Raw genomic sequence first — 21,495 nt, forward strand, 5'->3', positions numbered from 1 at the left:
ATTGATCAATATATAAATTAATTTTGAAAAGTAATATAAGTTTAGCCATTTTCAGGTCCATTTCTCATTACTATTAAAAATTGTCCCAGTTTGAGCGATAAACAATATAGAAATTCTACTAATGACAGATTGTGTATATTTTAATTCTTTATGTAAACTTTGACATCTTACAGCTGTTATGAAATTGTTAATGGATTCACAGTAATTACAATGGTATAACCTTATGAAAACCCAATCAATAAGCTATTTATTCCTCAAATAGTAGGCTAATAATTGCCCTATATTAGGCTACGTTTTTTGTTTTTCGCTTGTTTCCTATTATTAGTCTTGGTTGATATCTTTTGTTTATTCATAAAAAAATAATTGTATATGAATATAGCTTATTAAAAGTTTAAGATATGTGACAACTTTGTTCTAAATCTTTAATTAGGATATATTAGTTACTATGTAATTTCTTAATTAATAGATGATTTATGTCTTCTATTCTGTTTTTATACTTGAATCAGTACATACTGTACTGTACACATAACAATACAAAATAAAATTCAATTGATATATTAATAAATATGAAAGAATATTTATATTTTAATATTTATTAATGCAGTTTATATAGATGTTAAATTAAAATTAATACAATACTTTTGCAATTTGTGAACATGAACAGTATCTAATTACAAAATATACATAAATTATTTTTATAACAATGGCCTATAAAATTCATTGTTTGTTATTTCAAAAAATAATTTTTATAAAGGCATCCTGGTATCAGTGATCACAATGGCCAATGGAACAAACTTTTTCAAGTATTTCGTGAGCTTCTTCTACTCCATGTTTAGCAGCATGTTTGATGAGATCATGTGCTTCTCTGAAATATTTAATTAAAAACTGATATTTGACTCAGATATATAAAAACAATTATTTTTAATTTAATATTAATATAGAAAAATTTAATTGCATCAGTAGCTTAAAAAATAGACTTCATTGCTTTACTGAAAAGTTTAATCAATAAGGAATATAAAAATAAAAATTATTAAAAATAATAATTCAATAATATACCTAATTTTTCTAAGAATAAAGAAATAAGGTATGGTTACATTATTTATAATGGTTTCCAATTTATTAGCAAATGATATAAAAATGTTTTTAGAAATAATTCTGTTTTTTTCATATAATTTTTTATAAACAGTTTTACTTTCCCTACCAAAATAAAACAATTATTTTGTAAAGAATGGTGATTGTCTAAATAATCAATGATAAATAAAATATTTTTTTGAATAAACAATAGCAGTTATAAATTGAATTATTTGGACATTTCCTTCTATAATTATAATTAAAGAAGGAAAATATTTAAGTAATTGTTATATTTAAATAAAAATACAAAACTTATACAGTAAGAATTAATTAAAACATTTTGCTTTTCTTCCTAGTTATATATTTGTATGAATATTACAAAACCTAATTTATCCTTGACAGAAAGTTTGTATGCTTTGACTAGAATCTTACAAAAAGATTAATTTAGATCAAAAATATAATTTTATATATATATACATATATATATATAGGTATAGGTCATGTTTTCTTGTTGCAAATATTAATACTTGTAATAAAAAAACAGTTGAATAAGGAGCTCACAATGATTTTATTTAGACCTATAAATCACTTGTGTGAATAGAAAGTAGAGTTAATGAAATAAAAATATAAAAACAGAATTAATATTTTCTTACATCATCATTTTCCTTTTTCTTCAAATAAAACATTTAAGACTTTTCACTTCACTATAACTAAACTTCTGATTCTGATGAAAAAAATCTAATAATCTAGGAAGTGATAATACAAGAAAATCAGGACTATGCAGTACAGGTCTGACAGCAGAGGAAGTCAAAGACACTACTTTCTGTTTTTTCCTATTGTAGCCCTTTATGGTTGTGATCAAACAAAAATAACATTTCTCATGACTTGCTGACTCTTGCTATATCATTGGAATAGTAAATGAAGAGAGATTTTCTTTTTTCCTACATTTCGTGCTAGTGCACTTTTCCTATAGATGGACTTATCCAACTGAATAGGAAAAGGTCTGTAGGTAAAGTGCGCTAGCACAAACAGGAAATAAGACAACAGACAAAAAGCAATTTGAATAATACAGCAGATTTTCTTGCCTTGACTCCATTTTTTCAGTTATTCAAAACACCTGAAAAACTTGATGTGGGAGTCATCCAAGCTTTATACCAAAATATGCATGATACACCTTTTTATCAAAAATCTGTTACATTGCACAGTCTTTTTTTTAAACCAATATCATATTCATTTCATATCTGAGAACATATTTGATATGTAAGAAAAACTAAAAAGAATATGTTATAGGATAATAAACTGAATGAAATCCTAAATTACTTAGCTGACTTCAAGTCTTATTTTAATGTAATAATTAAAATCTTGCTTGGAAACTTAACTTATAGCTTGCCCTAATTAATTCTTATTCATATAAGACTTATTATACATTTATTCAGTGAATTTACAAAAGATAATGGTTCAAAGAACATGGTCCCGAAACAAGAATCTCAAAAATAAAAGCAATAATATGAACTATAGTGAAAGATACAAAAAAAAAACAAGTAATGGGGGGGAAACATTTAAAAATAAATAGTTTTTAATTATTTTTATATACCAATATATTAAATAAATTAAATATGGCAAAACCTTTGTTTACATAACTTATTAAAATTAATAAAAAAAATTCAGATGAAGTGATGAAGAATGAACAGTGCAAAGAAAATAAGAATATTGCATTACATAGTCTTAGTCTATAGATATGCAGACAAGAGGTTTTGTGTGTGGTTTGAATCTGTACCTGAAGACCCACTCCATCTGGAGGTATAATACCATTAAAATATTTATAAAAATTATACATTCAAAATAGTTAATTTAATAAAAAAAAACAATCAAGAAATCCTATTCTCATGTAAGCCACCTCTGTGGAATCAATATAGGGAAAGTTTATTATATGATATGTAAAATCTTGTGTAATTCAGCAGTTATATATCTTAACTTGGATAGTACATCACAAGTAAACAGTAAACAATTAAAGATTGAAAATTTGTACTGTATAAAAACAATAGCAAATGCAAAAATTTTTTTGAAGAGATTGAGCTGCAGTCTTCACATTATGTCCCATCTAATATTATAAATATAACTTTAATTATTTTTTTAATCTAATGTTTGTATATTAATTTGCCATCAAATAAAATATCAAGATCATTAACAGATTGGGTATAAGGTATGCAACAATTACCTGTGGATAAAGCTAGATGATGAGGATTGCAGATAAATGAACATATTGCAGCAGATTTGTTTGGGTTAATTTTTAAGTTGAATGAATGAATATGAGAGACTAAAGGCTCAAATGTGCTTATAATGCTGTAGGGTCAAATATTACAAAGACAAATATTTTTGCAATTAGGCTAAAAGTTAACATGTCTTCTAAATTGTTTTGTTTTCAAAACAACAAAAAATTTTTACTCAACAGTTCTGCATGGCCAAACAAAAGACTTCTAAATTACTTTCCTAAGTCCTAGATATAATTGAAAGATGACATCTAATTTAAATTATTTTATGACTAGAATTTTTATTTGTCAAAGTATAGCCCCCCCGTTTTCTTCTCCTTGATCATTTCAAGAAATAAAAGATGAAAACCTGTAAAAAACCATGTAAAAAAAAATGAAATACAGTTCTGCATATAAACTGTTCCATTTATGTGTTTATTTCAGAGGATTTGCCTTTTTTGTTTTATTTATATAAAATATACAAAAGAGAATGTGGTGACCATAATTTTTTGTCAAGATATCATTCTGACAACTAAGCTAAATCTACAAATTTTGTCATCACTTGATTGTTCAATTGTTAAAAATTTAATGATTCTGGCTTTATCATTTTATCTTCTATAAAAAATATCTCAGTACTAATTGATACAATAAGTAATGAAGTCAGAAATATTTTTGTTTTTGGCAAAACAGTTGGATTTAAAATTAATTTCAAAAATTCTTAAATCTTTGACATTAATTTTGAACATCAAACATGCTTAGTCTAAATGTGGTACGTAGTCTAAAAATAGACAATGCATCACAATTTCTTTTATAGAGAGGAGGAAAAAAACTGTTTGATTAGAAATTATAATATCAGATGAATTTTTTATATTGAGTATGATTTATTATTCTAGAACATTTCATCAAATGTTAATTTCTTTATATACAATTTCACTTTCACAACTTTTATGCAAATAACAAATATGTTTCGTTTTAAATGAAATAAACATTCTAAATAATTGTAATTATTTGCTTTTTGATCTATTTTTTAATTAATCTTAATAATTTATAAAGTTGTTTATGAATTATTAAGATTGCTTTAATTTGCTTAATTATAGGACTTTGTATAAAACCTACCCAGGTTTTACATCTGTTCTAAATCCTTGTAAATGACCTACTGCCAAATTATAACTTGAATGGGGATGACCTTGATCTGCTGCTTTTCTGCAAAAGAATAAAATTATCATTATTTCAATAATATATAATATCATTAAATAAATTAATATTAATGAGAAGCAAGTTTGAAAAATTTTTTAAATTTATTTAGTTTTTACACACACACATAGTGAAATTTGGCAATTTCAATTTAAATATAAAAGCATTTATACAAATATCAATAGAAATAATAACAACATAAAAGATAAAACAAATAAAATAAAATAAACTGAATACATTGACATTTTTGTTGGCAGTTGCAACATAATTCATATAATGTACTTCCATACTGATGAGTAGACAATGAGCATTTTTATCATTTTTACAGAGGTGGTTAGTTCCTACAAATAAAGAAAAAAATATATTTCTCTTACAGACAATACATATAAAATGTGTCTTTTTATCCAGACGTCCTTTCTCACACAGTTGAGGGATAAGACAATTCCACGGTGGAGTCGACCTTTCATTTGAGGCTTCTCGTCCGCCTCACAATGTAAAATAGTCCAATATTTCCCTCTAGCGGTGGCAGCACAATTTAAAAAATAATTTACAATTTTTAAAAGGATTTTTTGCGTGAGAAAGGACGCCTGGATAAAAAGACATATTTTATATGTATTGTCTGTAAGAGAAATATATTTTTTTCTTTATTTGTACTTAATCATCCTGGCTTATTTTTAAAAAATGGTTAGTTTCTAGCTTATCTATAAATTAACTTTTCAATAATATTTCCCATGTTTTGGTTCCTGGTGATTGAGGAGTTTTGCTTCATTGAGGTTTGAAGTGTTCTCAGGGATAGTGGAAAGGGTAACTAAGGATGTAGTGCACATACATCCTACTCATGTTCCTTGATCCTAGTGGACAGGTTATGTTATGTGTATTGTGGCGACAGCTTTGGTCCTAAATCCAAAAGTTGCCACCAGGAGGACCCCTGAATTTAACAAACTGGCAACCTAATCCTTTGACCTAACCTCGCTCTAGACGCTCGTGTTCTTGCCTCTATGTTCGACTTGTACAATCATGCCATATCTCATGTACATAATAAATTTAAGTTTTTGTATGTAGCCTTGATTTTTTTGTATCATAATTAATCAAGTACAAAGTAGTGCTACAAACTGGTGACCCGAACATGATATATGATTTATGGTGCCCTCTACCCAATGAAGGACTCTACAGTACGACATGAAAACTCCATCCATTCGCATCAGATACAAACGTTGGATTTTCATCTCTTTTGGAACTGTCTACTCATACAGCTTGACCTTCAGAAAGTGTAACCACAGATCTTTTTCATTGATGGTCGACTGTTCAATGGAAAGGTATTGTACTTGCCATTCTTCTTTGTTCTTGTGCCATGTGCCTTTATGTGCCATCTTTCTTTGTCCTTTCGCCACTTGCTGAACTATGTGTGCAACACATCATTTATGGATAATCGCCTTCACACTGCCACAACTACACTAAAATCATGGCTGAGGCAGAAAATAACAATGATCACCATCATATAGCACGTGTTGCGATCAGACCTCCACCTTTCTGGAAAAGCAACCCCAGTTTATGGTTCACACAATTAGAAGTGCAATTTTCCATTACCAATGTAACCATCGACAACACGAAATTTAAACATGTTGTTGCTGCAGTAGAGCCGGAAATTTTAAATTTGGTGCATGACCTAATCGTCAACCCACCTAACCAGAATAAATTTGCTATGCTAAAGGGTCATCTTATCGACATCTATTCAGAGAGTGAGTCCTCCAAAATCAGAACACTTCTTCAAGGGTTGGAGCTGGGAGACCAACATCCATCCTTCCTGTTAACACGGATGCGCAACTTGGCTGGTAACCATTTCAGCAAAGATCTCTTGAAATCCCTCTGGCTTTTGAGACTACTCCACAATATACAGGCCATTTTAGCTGCATCAAATGAAAAACTCCAACAACTGTCCGCCATGGCCAACAAAATAATGGAATTAGTCTTCCCGCACACATCCAAACAGTAGAACAGTGGTTCTTAACCTGGGTTCGACCGAACCCCTGGGGTTCGGCGAGTCAGTCTCAGGGGTTCGGCGGAGGTCAACCACCTGACGTCATCGTGATGTAGAAACCGTATTGGTTTCGAAAACTAATGCTACATAACATGTGTTCTATTGGGAAATATGCCTATATTTCCTAATAGAACACCTATTATACCTATGTTTTGAATTTGAAAAATTATATTTTATTTTTCCAATTAAAAGGGGTTTGGTGAATGCTTATATGAAACTGATGGGGTTCGGTACCTCCAGCAAGGTTAAGAACCACTGCAGTAGAACATGACCCTGTTGCCATCTCCACCCTGAAGAACCAAGTTGCAGAATTAGCCAAACAGATCAAGAACCTCACTATGTTCATCTACAACCCATGCCACTCCTTCAGACACTCCGAATACCCCTCTAACAACATGGACGCTGCAGCAAATTATGTCAAAATCAATGGCACAACAGTCCTGACAATGGCATGTGTTACTGTCATGTGTAGGATATGCACATGGTGAGTGATTCAACAAGAGAATATAACACACATATATGTTCTTGTCACCCGTGTTTATTTACTTTAGGTGTTCCCCAACTTCAAAATGATTGAGAACCACAAATGTAAAGCAGCCAGATTATATGCATTTGTGCATGCGCTTTACAGAGCACCAACCTCATGCAGATTAATTGGTGGATGCTACACACCAAAATATCATATAATGCTTCCAATGATTCTATCCAGGGCCAGCACAGCTTCCCTATCATCAAATGTCACTGCACACCATTGGATATGACTGGTATTTGAAGACCTCCAAACAACAGATATACTGAAAATTCTGAACATAGTAAGCTTCTGCAAGTCTTTTTATAGGATATTAGGATAGTGATTTTAAGGCACTCTTGCTGTAGGGTTACTACGAGGATAAAGCAGCTACCCACAACCAACTACCAGTGTGTTCAGTGGTTTTATGCACTCAGTCATTGGTACTTTAGAAGAAAACATAAAATATTGGAATGTTGTGTTCTGGTAATATTTTGGAGATAATAAAGTAAAATTAAACAAATACAAACAATTAAAATTACCCTAATAAAAATGGACATTATGAACAGAGTAATGGGGATCTGTGGCAAAATACACATTGGGAGCCTATAGTAATAAGGAAGTAAATGAAAAACATTGTATAAGGCTCCTAATTCCTTGGAGCTCAGAGCAATTTACTCGTTTTATCCACCTCTGGTGTGATTGTTAATTGATAAAAGGAGGATGGGAGGATATTATAGTTCAATGAAGGATGGTTGGCCTATCTAGTGGCATTACATGACATGCAATTAGACCACATCTGTAATAATTTATGTGATTGTCTAGACATAGCTGGTATACAGAGTTTTGTAGTAATCAGACAATTCTATCTGAATATGAAATCTTTTTATCAATGAATATACACAAGAAAAACCAGTTAAGTCTTGTTTTACTCCAGATGATATACAGACTTATGTTTTTATGGCTCGATTAGATTAATTGCTGAATGCAAAAGTAATTCTAATTATTTATACTCTAATCTAATGCTATTAATAAATATGCTTCTTCAGATTCTGACATTTTGAACAAAGAGAACTAGAACTACTGAATGCTACTCATTTATTAGGTTAGTGTACACCCTGGTTTGCATGTATTTTTATAATAAAACTTTGCTTTGTATATTCAGAAACATCAGACTAAAATGCTTTTCATTAAAGTAAAACATTTTAAACACATTTTAATGTTTTTCTATTAATTGTAAATCATTGCACAAATGTCTAGGCAATCATCCAGGACTACTTGGGGTGAAGCACAATGTACTTGGGGTGTATAAAATAAATTTACGCAAAATTTATTTTATACATTATCTGCTGACACGTAGTTCTTGCATAAAACAAGAACTGCGTGTCAACATAATTTTGATAAATTATTTTTAATAACAGATTGTAAAATTTATATATTTAAAATACTTGGTAATTGAAAAATTTTAAATATACTTATTTTGAAAATAAATTACAATTATATATGAAAATCACCTAAACCATTGGAATGCAGCTGTGTGATTTCTTTCAACTCCTTTGCCTATAAAAATTCAAAAACATAGATGTATAATTGAATTAAAAATTTAGTTTTAATAAAAATTTAAAAAACTTTTAAAATAACATCAACACTGATACTTACCATCTAAATATTTTTGCCCAATTGCATGTTGTGCATAAGAATGGCCAATTTTAGCATAAAAGTGAGTAACATGAAAATGCATATGATCAAAATAATAATATGTGTAGTAGAGAAGACCGCTTACCAGGAGAAGGGCTGATATCTATTAAATAAATCTATTATTATTAATATAGACCTAATTACAACAAAATTTTAAAACTGTAAAAGAGATAAGTTTGTTAATAAACCATTCATTCATCGAATATTACAATTTTGAATTTATTCGCAATACAACATTCGTTTCAGTAAATATGATATATTTTTATACCAAATTCAAATGAAAAATTAGTTTAAAATTATTACATTAATAATGATGCATTATCAAAATAATTAATTAAATAATCATAGTAAAAAAAAAATCTATGGATTATTCATTAAATTTAATGACTATTACTTAAAATTTTTATGCAAATTCAATCTAAATTATTTTTCAGCTTAATAAAATTATTAGCATACAATTTATCATAGTCAATGTTAACAATTTTTACTATAAAATCATTTTAATTATCACGAGTGTTATAAAATCTAAACTGAAAATCATTTTTGAAACTATTTTATTATTAGAAAAGCTCATTTTTATAAATTTAATAAAAGAATACTTAGATGATCAAATAATACTTGTATTATTGTTGTCGGTATATAAGTATTAACTTTAAATAGCCACTAATAGTTACTAATTTAAATAAAATAATAATTAATTTTAAATAGATGTTCTGCTATAAAGTAAGAATATAATTTAAATAACTGATTTGTGAGTTATTTTATTGTCTCAAAAATATGTTGTTATTTATGAAAATTAAATTGTTATTTTTGTTATTAATTGAATTATAATACTATTGTGATAGTTTCAGGAAAAAATTTAAAACAAAATTTTATTTACACTAAATAACAAAATAATACATCTTTATATTTTCAAAATAAAATTCTTGTTAAAATAATCATAAAATAATAATTACATTAATTTTATTTAATGTTTTTTAATCTAAACAAATTTAAATATAAAAGTCTTTTATATTAAGTAAAAAAAATTAAATTATATTCTTAATTTAAAAAATATTTGTAACTAAATTAACTTTAAAAAAATGATTAAGGAAATTATTTTTGTTAATGGAGCACATTATATAATTCCTATATGCACATAGGATACACATAAGTAGGCTTACCATAATATTTTTTTCTCAAAATGGGACAATTTTGAGAAAATACTCACAACAGAAAATAAAGCCTAATAGCATTTTTACCTATAATTGAAAAGTCTGAATAAAGAAGGTGTTAACAAAAACAATAAGTTAAAAGCAATTCTTAATAACTCAACTAAACATATCTTATTATTAATATTTATCACTAGTCTGAACTTTCTTTAAAAGTTCCTATTGCTTGCCTTATGTTTCACACATTTCAAGTGATTTTTAATGTTTGAATGCACACCATGAGTTACTGAATATTCTGAAAAGCACCATTCATATTTCACTGTGTCAATATGATCACAGACTTTTTTTCAATCATCAGTAAAAACATGGTTTCTTTTTGGCATTTTAGAGATTAAATGAATTTAATGTACAGTACAAAATAAATCGGGTACAATTCTAGCTCCAAATGACGCGATTGGGACTTTAACAGAGCTATAGAGCATATTGATAAGAACAAAAAAGTCAAAGGAGTCATGCCTGTACCAGCAACCCTTCGCGAGATAAAGGCTCCCCAAAATGACTATGTAAATTTTGGGGAAAAATATCTAGACAACATTAAAAGTACTTAGATGTAGATACAAAATATTTAGATTGGCAACAGTGACTGTAACAGAGGGGATTATTTAGTTCCCAAATCACTATTTTACTTGAGGCTGCACTATTTTTACTTCTTGTATATTCGGCACTTTTAAAATTTTACCAAATAACCGAGACAAAATGACAAACTGGCCGGGACACTGGGACAACATTGTCAAACCGGACAATCCCGGTCAAAATGGGACGTCTGGTAAGCCTACACATAAGTGTAGTGTATTAAGTTGCCATGGTGAATGAAGCCAAGAATAAACATAGCATGCCTGAATTATCTAAAATTTAATCTGCAAAATGAAATATTACATTATGTTTTTATCTTTATATAGATGAAAAATATGTATTAAAGTTAAAAATAATAAATAAAATACATGAATAATATATAACAGTAAGCTAAACAGTTTTTAATATTGTATATTTGAGAAACTAAATATCAATTTATTTTCTAGTGATATTTAAAATGTGATTTCTATATGCATACAAAATTTATAAGATGTACAATTCTCTGCTTTTTTGAAGACGAAAATAAAAATATTTCCACTTAAACCATAGTACCTTTGGGCTTTCCAGCCTATTTTCAAGGGTACCAAGATCATTGTGACCAAAAATAGTCAGAGAACTGTACGTGTTAAAGATGTCATAAAAATAAATTTGGTTAAATTTTAAAAATCAGATTTTTAATACTATAAAGATTTGCATTTACAGGTTTATTATTAGATTTTTGTGTAATTTTATCTAATAGATTATCTCATTTACAATAAAATAAATATAAATTTTTTATTAATAAATATCATTTTCATTTTCTAAATGCGACTTACTAATACAGTATTATGCTGAAACAATACAATTAAAAAGTGTGTATCAAATTACTAGAATGCATATACCATACAGATTTTTTTTGTATTAAAATAATTTCGTTTAAAAATTATTATAAGAAATAAAAATTGAAATCAAACATTATTATTTATAATATAAAATATATTTTTAATTTTCCTTTAAATATTTATTATTTTTAATAAAAGTCATAGGTTTTTGATTAAAACAATTTTTATAGAACAATTATGAATTCATTTTTGGAAATATTTTCTCTCCCAAATACTATTACTGTATTGATTTTATAAATCATTTTATAAGGAAATAATTAGCAAAATTAAATTGAAGTTATTTTTAACTTTTTAATTAAAAAGTTTAATTCTTTTCTATAATTTAACCTAAAAATATATGATAATTTATATTTAAAATCGAAATAATTTCCTTATATTTAAATTTGGAATACATTGAAAATAATGAGTGACAATAAAAAGTTATGTTTATTTTCCAACAATGTAATAGTGTCTTGCAGAAACATTACTATTACAGGGGAATTGAATATTACTTAATATGGCATATTTGATAACTTGCAATTAACAAATCGTTTTTAATTTTAAAATTTTATGTATTCAGCCAAAATAATTTAAAAAAAATTGTACTTTAGATATTGAAGCATTACTTTAATGCATTCAGATTAAATTAGAATTAAATGCATAAAATATGAAATTTATGATTAGAATGAAATTAGTAATATACATAAAAAAATGATTATTTTTTTCATATATATATATTATCCTAAGGGTTAATGTTACTCTAGGTGCCAAGATGGCGGCTCGTCTCTGATTCCAGCAAGGCAACAGTGGGACGCACGTTCTAACCTAACCTAACACATTCTAATAAATTACCATAATTATTAGCAACCAAATTATTAGAATAGGTTAGGTTAGGTTAGGTTAGAACGTGCGTCCCACTGTTGCCTTGCTGGAATCAGATGAGCCGCCATCTTGGCACCTAAGGTAACATTAACCATTCTAAGTAATAAGTAGACATTATTGTTTATTTTTAAAAGTTATTTATATTAAATGTTGGTAGTTTTTTTTTGTTTGAAGACATTAACAAAGTAAAATTTTTAATAATAATAAAAAATGCATAGTTCTGTGTATATTATATATTATTATATATAAACGATTTAATTATTTTACTAATTAAAATTTAATTTTAATAAATTTCATTAAGTTAAACTTTGATAAATAATTTGCTAATATTCAATTGTAATTAATTTTAAAAGACATAATTTCAAAAAATTAATTTAAACGAAGTAGTCACATTAAATCTTAATTAACCAAATTCGATTTCATATTAAAATATATTGCAAATTTATTTCTATTTATAAATAAATATAAATAAAATCGAAATAAAATTTATGTACGTTCATATAATTTATTTTTTTATTGTGTTGCGCGCGTTATGTATTATTATCGCGAAACATAATAAATTATGATAAAAATATGTCAATTTTAATAATTAGGAACGTATAATTGAGTAATAAGGAAATAATAGCATTAATAAGTGAAATATACACTATTATTTCATTAAATGTATAATAAAATTAACAAATTAAATAATTGTTATGTTTAACTAAATAATTTTCATTGAGTAAATACATTTAAAACAATTGTAAAATATAATTGAAAGAAAAAGAGACATGGGATTGCGTTAATTTTAGTAAAGTTAGAATTTACTGCACCTCTAAGACGACGATTGCCCAGCTGTCGGGCTTCTTCTTCTTTGCCAAAACAACTTTACCGCCATAAGGTAAATTTTCATCGTACTCCGTAAGTGGTTTATACCGAATTTTTTCTTTAGTTAAATGACGTCGAGTTAACGTCATCTTCAAGACGTTTAAAGAGATGTTTTCTTCCCCGTACAGGAATTATTTCCTCTATTCACGCTGATATGCCGGCAATTTTCGGTACGGGCACTGGTTTAATCGATTTTCTATACGCAAAGATAGATAAAAATAGTCTCTTTCTCTCTCTATTAATTATTTCTAGAGATAAATTATTCAATAGTTTTATTAATTTCGTCAAATATTAAGTATTACTTTTACATATATCAAGTTTTCGAGTAGGATTTTACAAGAATCGCAGCGAGTATCATTGTTTGTAACGGACAAAGCATCGCTGCAGTGAATATCACAACAAACGTCTCGTCGTATATCGTATGGGAGTTTAAAATTCTCTACGTTTAGGTATGATTTATTTTGCTTATTTCAAATTTAACACGCATTCGAAAGATTTGGCACATTCATTTCATTTCTTTTTCATGCATATTTATCGATATTGACAAAGATCATAATCCTGTCATTGTACAAAAGCCATCCCTTTATCAATCTTTCTCTTGTTTTTGCTATAAGTATTGATTTTGCTAATGTTTTTAAAACGATGATAATTATCATACAATATAAAATTTTATATTCATTTAATGTTATATTATATTATCTGTAAGCAAGGTTACATAATGTTTTATGTTTGTAACCTGTTTATATTTATCCACATAACGGTAAATAATTAGAATAAGCATCATAAAATTTATCAATTAATCATAATTAGTCCTTTTAGAATTTTTTATGATTAGATAGTAATTTATGTGTTTGATCTTATCTAAGAGATGAGAAAATAAATAAAAATCTTAAAAATATCTGGATAATATAATTTTAAAATTATTTTAAATTGAATAATTCTTTATCAATATTGATCTGAAAATTGATTATATAAATTTCTATTGCAAAAATAAATTTTCCTTCAGGAAACAGATGTTATATATTTTGATTTTTAATTAAACAGTCAGTACAGTTGAACAAATGAAAGGAAATATAGTCTCAAATAAATCAATTATCAATATTTTTTCCTTATTTTCTTTATAAACAATTAAACTTTATTAGATTTTTAAATTATGTTTTGGAAGCTTTTCAAGGAATTTTGATTAATAATAATTACATAATTATCTATTTAATTATTATGTAATTATTAAATAGATGTATATAAACTATTATAAATAATAATAATATATATATAATCTTTTTGTTTTTAAATTAAAGCCACATGTTTAGAAAAGTCAGTGAAAGCAATATTTATTAGCATATCAGTAAAAAATAATAATGAATAGAAAACAATAAGTAAAAAATTTCTCAGGAATAACAAGTTAAGAGTTTTTATATTTTTACACTCAAACCTGTTTTTGTGCGATTTTTTATTTGTGCGATTTGTTCTGTGTGATTTTTTGTGTGCAATATATGAATTTCAATCAAATTGGTATACTGCACAAAAATAATTGCACAAAACACATTGCACGTATAAAAAATCGCACAAAAAAAGACCGCACAAAAATAGGTTTGAGTGTACTTCTTATTAGTATACGAGAAGTAAAAATAATTTAAATCATGGAAACATAACTTCAAAATTTCTTAAAGTTCATTCAAAATTACATTTTTAAAAAATATTTTTAAAATTAATTAAGTATTTAGTATATTAAGTATTTATTTATCAATTAAGTATTTAGTTATTAAGTATTTAAAAAAGTATTTTGTTCAATTTATCATTTCTAAATCATGCAATTTTGACATGTAAAGAAGTTATTGAAAATTTTTTTATTAATGGAAGTTTTTCTAAATACTATGCAGAGCTCTCAACCAGTGCCGTAACTAGGGCAGTGCCAGCAGTGCCCAGGCACAGGACGCACACTCTGGGTGGGGCACAGAAATGACCTGGACCAAGTTTTGGGTCATAGTTTTGGGGCATAGTTACGAAACTCACACCGGGCGCATAAAAGGCTAGTTACGGCGCTGCTCTCAACCCGTAATTTTGAACAAAGCTAGTGTCACGGGCAAAAATGCTGACATTAACCAAAAGCAATCTGTCAAAATTTTAATCAAAAGTTTTGACAATGTTGCTGGAATTCTCTATGCAAGGTATACAAAAATGATAATCTTATTTAACAATTTATTTTATTTTATAACATCTGTTTTAAGCTTTGGATCATTTTACACTCATTAACACAGTAGTGTAAAACAGCAATTCCCAAATATAGGATTGCAACCCAAGTGGAGGCATCAATATGTGGTCACATAGTGCTTTTTTCCATAAACACTTTTCATCTGCTTAAAAAAATTTTTTTAAATATAAACAACACTCAAGTGAATGTCAATCACAATCAACAAAAAGCAAAGATTTTATATGTTGTCATTCTAATTAAGCAGAACTCTGCATAAGTCAGAAAGTGTTTTGTCTGTGATTTGAAGTTTAAAGAAACCATACAACCACTAAACATGATTTTTTGCAAATATGTACAATGTGGCAAGCCAGCATCACGACAAAGCTGGAATTTTGAAATTTGATCTTTGGGCTGAGATATTTGGGGTTAAAGTTCATCAAATTATAATCTATGGGCCGATCGCTGGTTGCAAGCAACATGTCTATCGAGTTTCTGATTGCTGTCAATTTACATTGATCTCTGTTATAATATTTTAACTTTATCTTTACTGATGTTTAATTTGCATGGCTTGCTGCTGCATGTGTGTGTGTTTTAATCAGTCGCTGGAGTTGGTAGGCTGCTAGCCATACATGTGGGTGTTTTTAGTTTTTTTTTTCTTGATATTTTTGTCAGTTATGACATTGGACATGCATATCATCCCAGAATCTGCCTGTTTTAAACCACTTTAGACAGAATGTTAGAAGCATATCGCCACATTTGTGTTTTCGCAAGAAGTCGAAACAGACAAATCTATGCTGCGGAGTTCAATTTCATTTTCCCAGAAAATACCCAGTATATATAAAACAATTATGCAGAAACAACAATTGTAAGAAAATGGAAATATGTTGAGTTCTGACTATAAAATTACATTGTATTTTATGAAATTAAACTCATTAATTTTATAATGTGGACACAGATAATACAGGTTAACTGTGTTTATTTTATCATGCTTAGGAAATTTTTCTACATTTAATATTGGTGAGGCATTAGAAAATCTTTAATTGTATTCTGAGAATATATTTGTAAAATCGTGAGTAATTAGATCTTAACTTAAATTCAAATATAACTTTGATTTTCAAATATATTTTAAAAACTGAGATAGAACAACTTAATTATTGCTTTGAAACTGTATTTGATTTGTTACTATAGATTATTTGAATCACTAATATCCTTGGTTTGATACATTAGAAATTAAAGTTTAAGTAACTAGAGAAGGAAATCAAAATTAAGGAGAAAAAGCTAAGTAAATTATAAACAATGTGGGAAAAGAGATTTATAAAAAGTTTTAAGAATTTTGTGGTTTAATACAGCAGATGCCAACAACTTAAATAGTACATGACTAATTACATAATTGGAGAAAATTCTAAGTATAGTAGCTTGAATAAATTTTCCCAGAAATATTTTATATAAAAAACTACAAAAGAAAATAGAAAGATCTTAAGATGCATAAGAAGGAAATTATTTAGTTATTTGTACAGTTAGATAATTAAGTAAAGAGGTAATTTGATAATATAGCATTTGTCACTATATGTTTGGTTTTTGATGAATCGATTGAACATATTTTCAAATAAATGACATTATATAAAATTCATATAAATTGTAATAATTTGTTTTAGACTTTCAGTAAGCTGACATGCAAATAGTTAAATAAGAACAATTATTTTATTTAATGTTGTCAATTTATTTGTTAATTGACAATATTAAAAACTTGCAGGTATTTCTTCTAATATTTATTATAAAAATTAATTTATTATAAAAATAAATTAATTTTTATAATAAATATTATAAAATTGTCAACTGTCCACTTTTGTTTACTAAAGTTTTTGTTATTAACAAAGATTAATTCTAATTTACAATTACCAAATTATCAAAATATACAAAAGTGTCATTTACTGCATAAAGGATTCAAATTGGAGATATTTTGGAATATTACTAATATTTTGCTAACAATTACTAATAATTCTGGAATATATAAAATGGCAATATTAAAGCATAAAATTCTAAACTTTCTTGAAAATGTTTGATTACAATGATGTACCTAAAGTTTGGATTTTAAAATAGTTTTTGTAGTGCTGTTTCTAAACTTTAATTGTATTATAATTAATTCTGTTTCGCATTTCTTTTGCTTATTTATCGGTTTTCAATGAAGAAACACTTAGTGTGTATACTATAGTTTTATGAAATATTTGGGTTTGTAGGCTACATATTTAATTGTCATTGTTATACTTTTTAGTCCATTTGATAAGGAGCAATTTGGAGAGCACAGAGATAAATAAAAAAATATTGTTTTAATATTATATTTCCTTGAAGATTGTCTACAGATCTAAAAACATTTTGGATTTTAATTAATTATTTGCTTTTTTTCTATAAAGCATTTTTCTTTTTCTAAGAAAGGAGCTGTATTTTATAGTAGTTTTAATAATTGAATGACATTAGTCAGTATTTAGAACTGAAAATATTGTAGTGCTTAATTTGTATATGTACATTTTTTTTTTACCTTTATTTTTCTCGCGTGTATCGGGATCAGCCTTGCGCTGGATTCCTACATTTGTCGCGTTATTTTTGTGTAAAACTTTCCGTTGCCGCGTACCTCCATCTTCGGCAAACACTCGTTGGTCTGGGGTTGGTTGCGGCAACCTCACGTGACTGGCTAAGAGCCCTGGATGACGGGAAGATATAAAAAGGAGTGTCGAACATGCAGGAGCACCTTTTGTTTCTTGAGACTTTGCCAGGGTCAGAGTGGAAGCACGCCAGCGGACTGATACAGGAGTGAGTAAGCTTGGACAAGGGAGGTAAGCAAGGAAGGACAGATAGTGGCTGGACTGAGGTCTTGGGAAAATCCGTGTGCATCCACAAGGAGAGTCTACCCATAGCGTAATCAAGGTTGCTGAGAGAATTACGGTAAGGGGGATAACCCATAAGAGTGTGTAGTACGCCATGCCTGTTGTGAGGTTCTTCTTCTGATCGAACAATATTCAACGAAATTTGGTCCGTCCAGCATGTACGCATCATTGTTACATAATGTATATATACTGTTAGAATAAGCGGGTTTTTTTTATTTTTGTAATTAGTATACTAGTGATTTTGACTGTTATACGATTTTCTTTTTATATATATAAAGTTTTTAATATTTCCTTCTTAGTATTCGAGTGTTATTTCTTGTACGGCCCTTGCATTCCCTCACCAATTGTGAGACCGATCTTTACTGGTACCATACTCACTACAATATCTTAAAAATTTCAAAAACAAAAAAGTAAACATTGAAACAACTTTCTTTAATATATAGTTGAACCTGTCTATCTCAAATCTCATGGGGAATGAGAAAAAAAATTTGAGATAGACAGGTTTTGAGATCAAGAGGTTCATATGCAGTAATAAGTTTGATTTGAGGTGCAGTATTTTATTAATTCAATAGCATGTACTGTACAACATATACCTGCATTGGGTAAAAATAAAATGTTTTTGATATACATTAGCAAAAATAATAATTTCTGATGACTGACTTTTTTGACTGAACAATTTTTTGAAGATAAGCAATAGCTGCGAATGCATCCTGACTAATTCAGCGAAAGTTCTCATCATTTCAATCGCCTTTTCTGCTGCTTTTTGTGGTAATAACTTTAGTTTGTCATTGTCAGAAACTCCTCTCACATTTCATGATCTTTGTATCTGTTAACATTTTATATGTTACCAGGGAACACCCACTTCCAAAAACTCTTCAAATAGAATGTCTAGATTGTTTATACTTGATGATTATCCACTCTTCTGAATTTGTGCCATTGGTTTCTATGTCTTTCATCATGTCAATGGTGTTGTTGTTCCTCTTCTTCCTCTTATTTCTTTGCTTAAACCTTGCTTTTAGAAAACTATTCTTGATTGTTTTTTCTGTAACATTCTTCCAAGCATAGTCTATCATTCTCATAGCATCCAAAACATTGATAATGGGAAGGGTATTGCCATCAAGTTTTTGAACCAGTTCTCTTCTGTATCCCATTTCGAAACTTTAAATGATCCCTTAATCAAGGAATTGCAGCTTAGATGTGGTGTTTGGAGGCAAAAACCTTATAGTGATATTTTTTTTAGAGTAGGGAGGTTGGAATGAGCATTGCAGTTATCTATGAAAAGAATAATTTTTTTTTAAACCCTTAGATTTGTCAATTCCTTTCAACAGCCAGTCACTGAAGATTTCACTTGTCATCCAAGTTTTCTGGTTTGCTTTATACATTATAGGAAAATGATTTCACTTTTGAGAAACATATGGGTTTTGCAAAACAATGAATCATCAATGGTAGAAGTTTTTCACTTGATTAACTGCTAAGAGTACAGTCATGTGTACTTTACTCTGTTTCCCACCTCAAAACTCTTGTTCCTTGAATATAGCTTTTCTGCTGGGTAAACATTGGAAAAAAGGTCAGTTTCATCTGCATTGAAGACTTCCACTTGCTCGTAGCCTTGAACAAGAGAAGGGAGCTCCTTGGTCCACTCTTTTCAAACACTTTTGAGGCACAGATGCACTTTCACTACAAAGTTTCCTGAAGATGATATTGTGTCTACTTTTAAAGCTCTCAAATCATCTGTTGCTGGCTTTAAATTCACTATGGTCAAGTCTTTAGGCAAAATCGTCAGCTTTCCTTTGTAACATCATTTTGCTAAGAGGAACTCCTTGGCCACAACATTGCACAAATCATTTTCTAACACATTCATCTGTTTCTGGAAAAGAACATTTTTGATTTTGTTTTTTTACTTTTTTCTTGTTGTTTTCAAAGTTTCTCTCTACTGAATCTCTATTTTTTATCATTGTTGAAAGAGTACTTGATGGAATAACAAACTTGGCAACTTCATTCTTTCTCATCTGAGGATTTCCGTCCAAAAATTTAAGATCTTCATTTTTTCTTCAATCGAAAGGATATTCAACTTTCTTTTCACACCAGTCATTTGCTTCTCTTAATGTTACCATCACAAACTTGAATGTTGTCAAAAGAAAAAAAAAAACATTGGTCAAGAAAAGTTTGTTAAAATCCATTATAACATGTCACTTGGAATAATAACCAATAAGATGCAAGTCAAATTCGTAGCTAATCAGAGAAACACTGTTTTAATTGCAACTGTGTACAGTACTGTATTGCAAGAGATGTTTCTCAATTACAGTTTTTGCTATCAAAATGTAGTCACTGAACATTGAATTTGTCATTGACACTTCAGTCCATAATTCAAGATATAGAGATTTTGGGAGAAAATTCTAAAGATAGACATGGAAAATATATTGAATGGAGACTGAAAATGCAGGGAGAAAAATAAATTTTGAGGTAAAGAGGATTTTGAGATAGACAGGTTTGACTGTATATTATATTATCTATAATTTATAGTAGAAAATATCAATAAAGAATATTAATAGTGATGTCATCGAATTGTTTAATTTAGATTATCATTATGTATAACAAATAGAATTTAGAAAAACAGAATTTTAAACTACTCAATTAATGATTAAGGTGAACAATGATAAGTGATCATAATAGAATTTATTATCTTTTCCAGATATCCTTAATTAGTAAATTTTTTTGTAATAAATAAGTTTTTAGTATTTTGTTTTTAAAGATTTTAGGTTCATTAATTTTTTTCAATTACTATATCCCATATCACAATATTTATTGATTATATTAGAAAAATGCATACATATTTTACAACTAAATTCAGCAACAAACAGATGTATTCAGTACTTTTAGAGAGTACTTGATATTTTATTTTGATAAAGAATTTAATAAAACTATAATTACAAAAATAAGAAAGAACATTAAGATATAATGCACAAGAGTTGTTCATGCCAAATGAACTTTTGACTAAGTGAAACAGGCAGAATGAAGAAAGAATAAGTAAGAAAGAAAAGTATAATTTATTTCTCTACATAATACCCTTCTTCAGAGATATAACGTATTCCAGAGTTTGATCAATGCCTGGATTAGGATTATCAAATCTCTCAAATTTTCCGGGCAAGTTATGAAATTTGGCAAAAGTTTCTAAATTCTCTGACTTCCAAATTGAGGCCTGTTTCTTTTATATTTACTTAACAAGATGACTTTATGCATATATATTAAAACAGACTAAAGAATAGGAGAT

The 21,495-nt window shown here is 28.0% G+C and overlaps 2 protein-coding genes across 7 annotated transcripts in view; one reads left to right on the forward strand and one right to left on the reverse strand.

The window, feature by feature from the left end:
• Positions 1-606: 606 nt before the first annotated feature.
• On the reverse strand, positions 607-13,240 carry LOC136980196 (uncharacterized). Its single transcript, XM_067276265.1, has 5 exons — positions 13,097-13,240; positions 8,720-8,861; positions 8,575-8,620; positions 4,437-4,523; positions 607-865 (listed from the first exon to the last, which is right to left on the reverse strand). Exons 1-5 carry the CDS (start codon positions 13,238-13,240, stop codon positions 766-768), a joined length of 519 nt encoding a protein of 172 aa, XP_067132366.1. The 3' UTR covers positions 607-765.
• Positions 13,034-21,495, forward strand: part of LPCAT (lysophosphatidylcholine acyltransferase) — a 74,672-nt gene continuing 66,210 nt past the window's right edge. The window contains exons 1-3 of one of the 6 annotated variants that reach the window (XM_067276258.1): positions 13,054-13,164; positions 13,280-13,321; positions 13,481-13,600. The gene's annotated coding sequence lies outside the window, so the exon portion shown is untranslated. Of the gene's footprint in view, positions 13,185-13,279; positions 13,322-13,375; positions 13,601-21,495 lie in introns of those variants that run through there. The other 5 variants (XM_067276259.1, XM_067276260.1, XM_067276264.1 and 2 more) reach the window with 5 other exon arrangements.

Source organism: Centruroides vittatus, unplaced genomic scaffold, assembly GCF_030686945.1.
Source record: "Centruroides vittatus isolate TY-2023 unplaced genomic scaffold, ASM3068694v2 contig_680, whole genome shotgun sequence".
Taxonomy (NCBI): Eukaryota; Metazoa; Arthropoda; class Arachnida; order Scorpiones; family Buthidae; genus Centruroides; species Centruroides vittatus.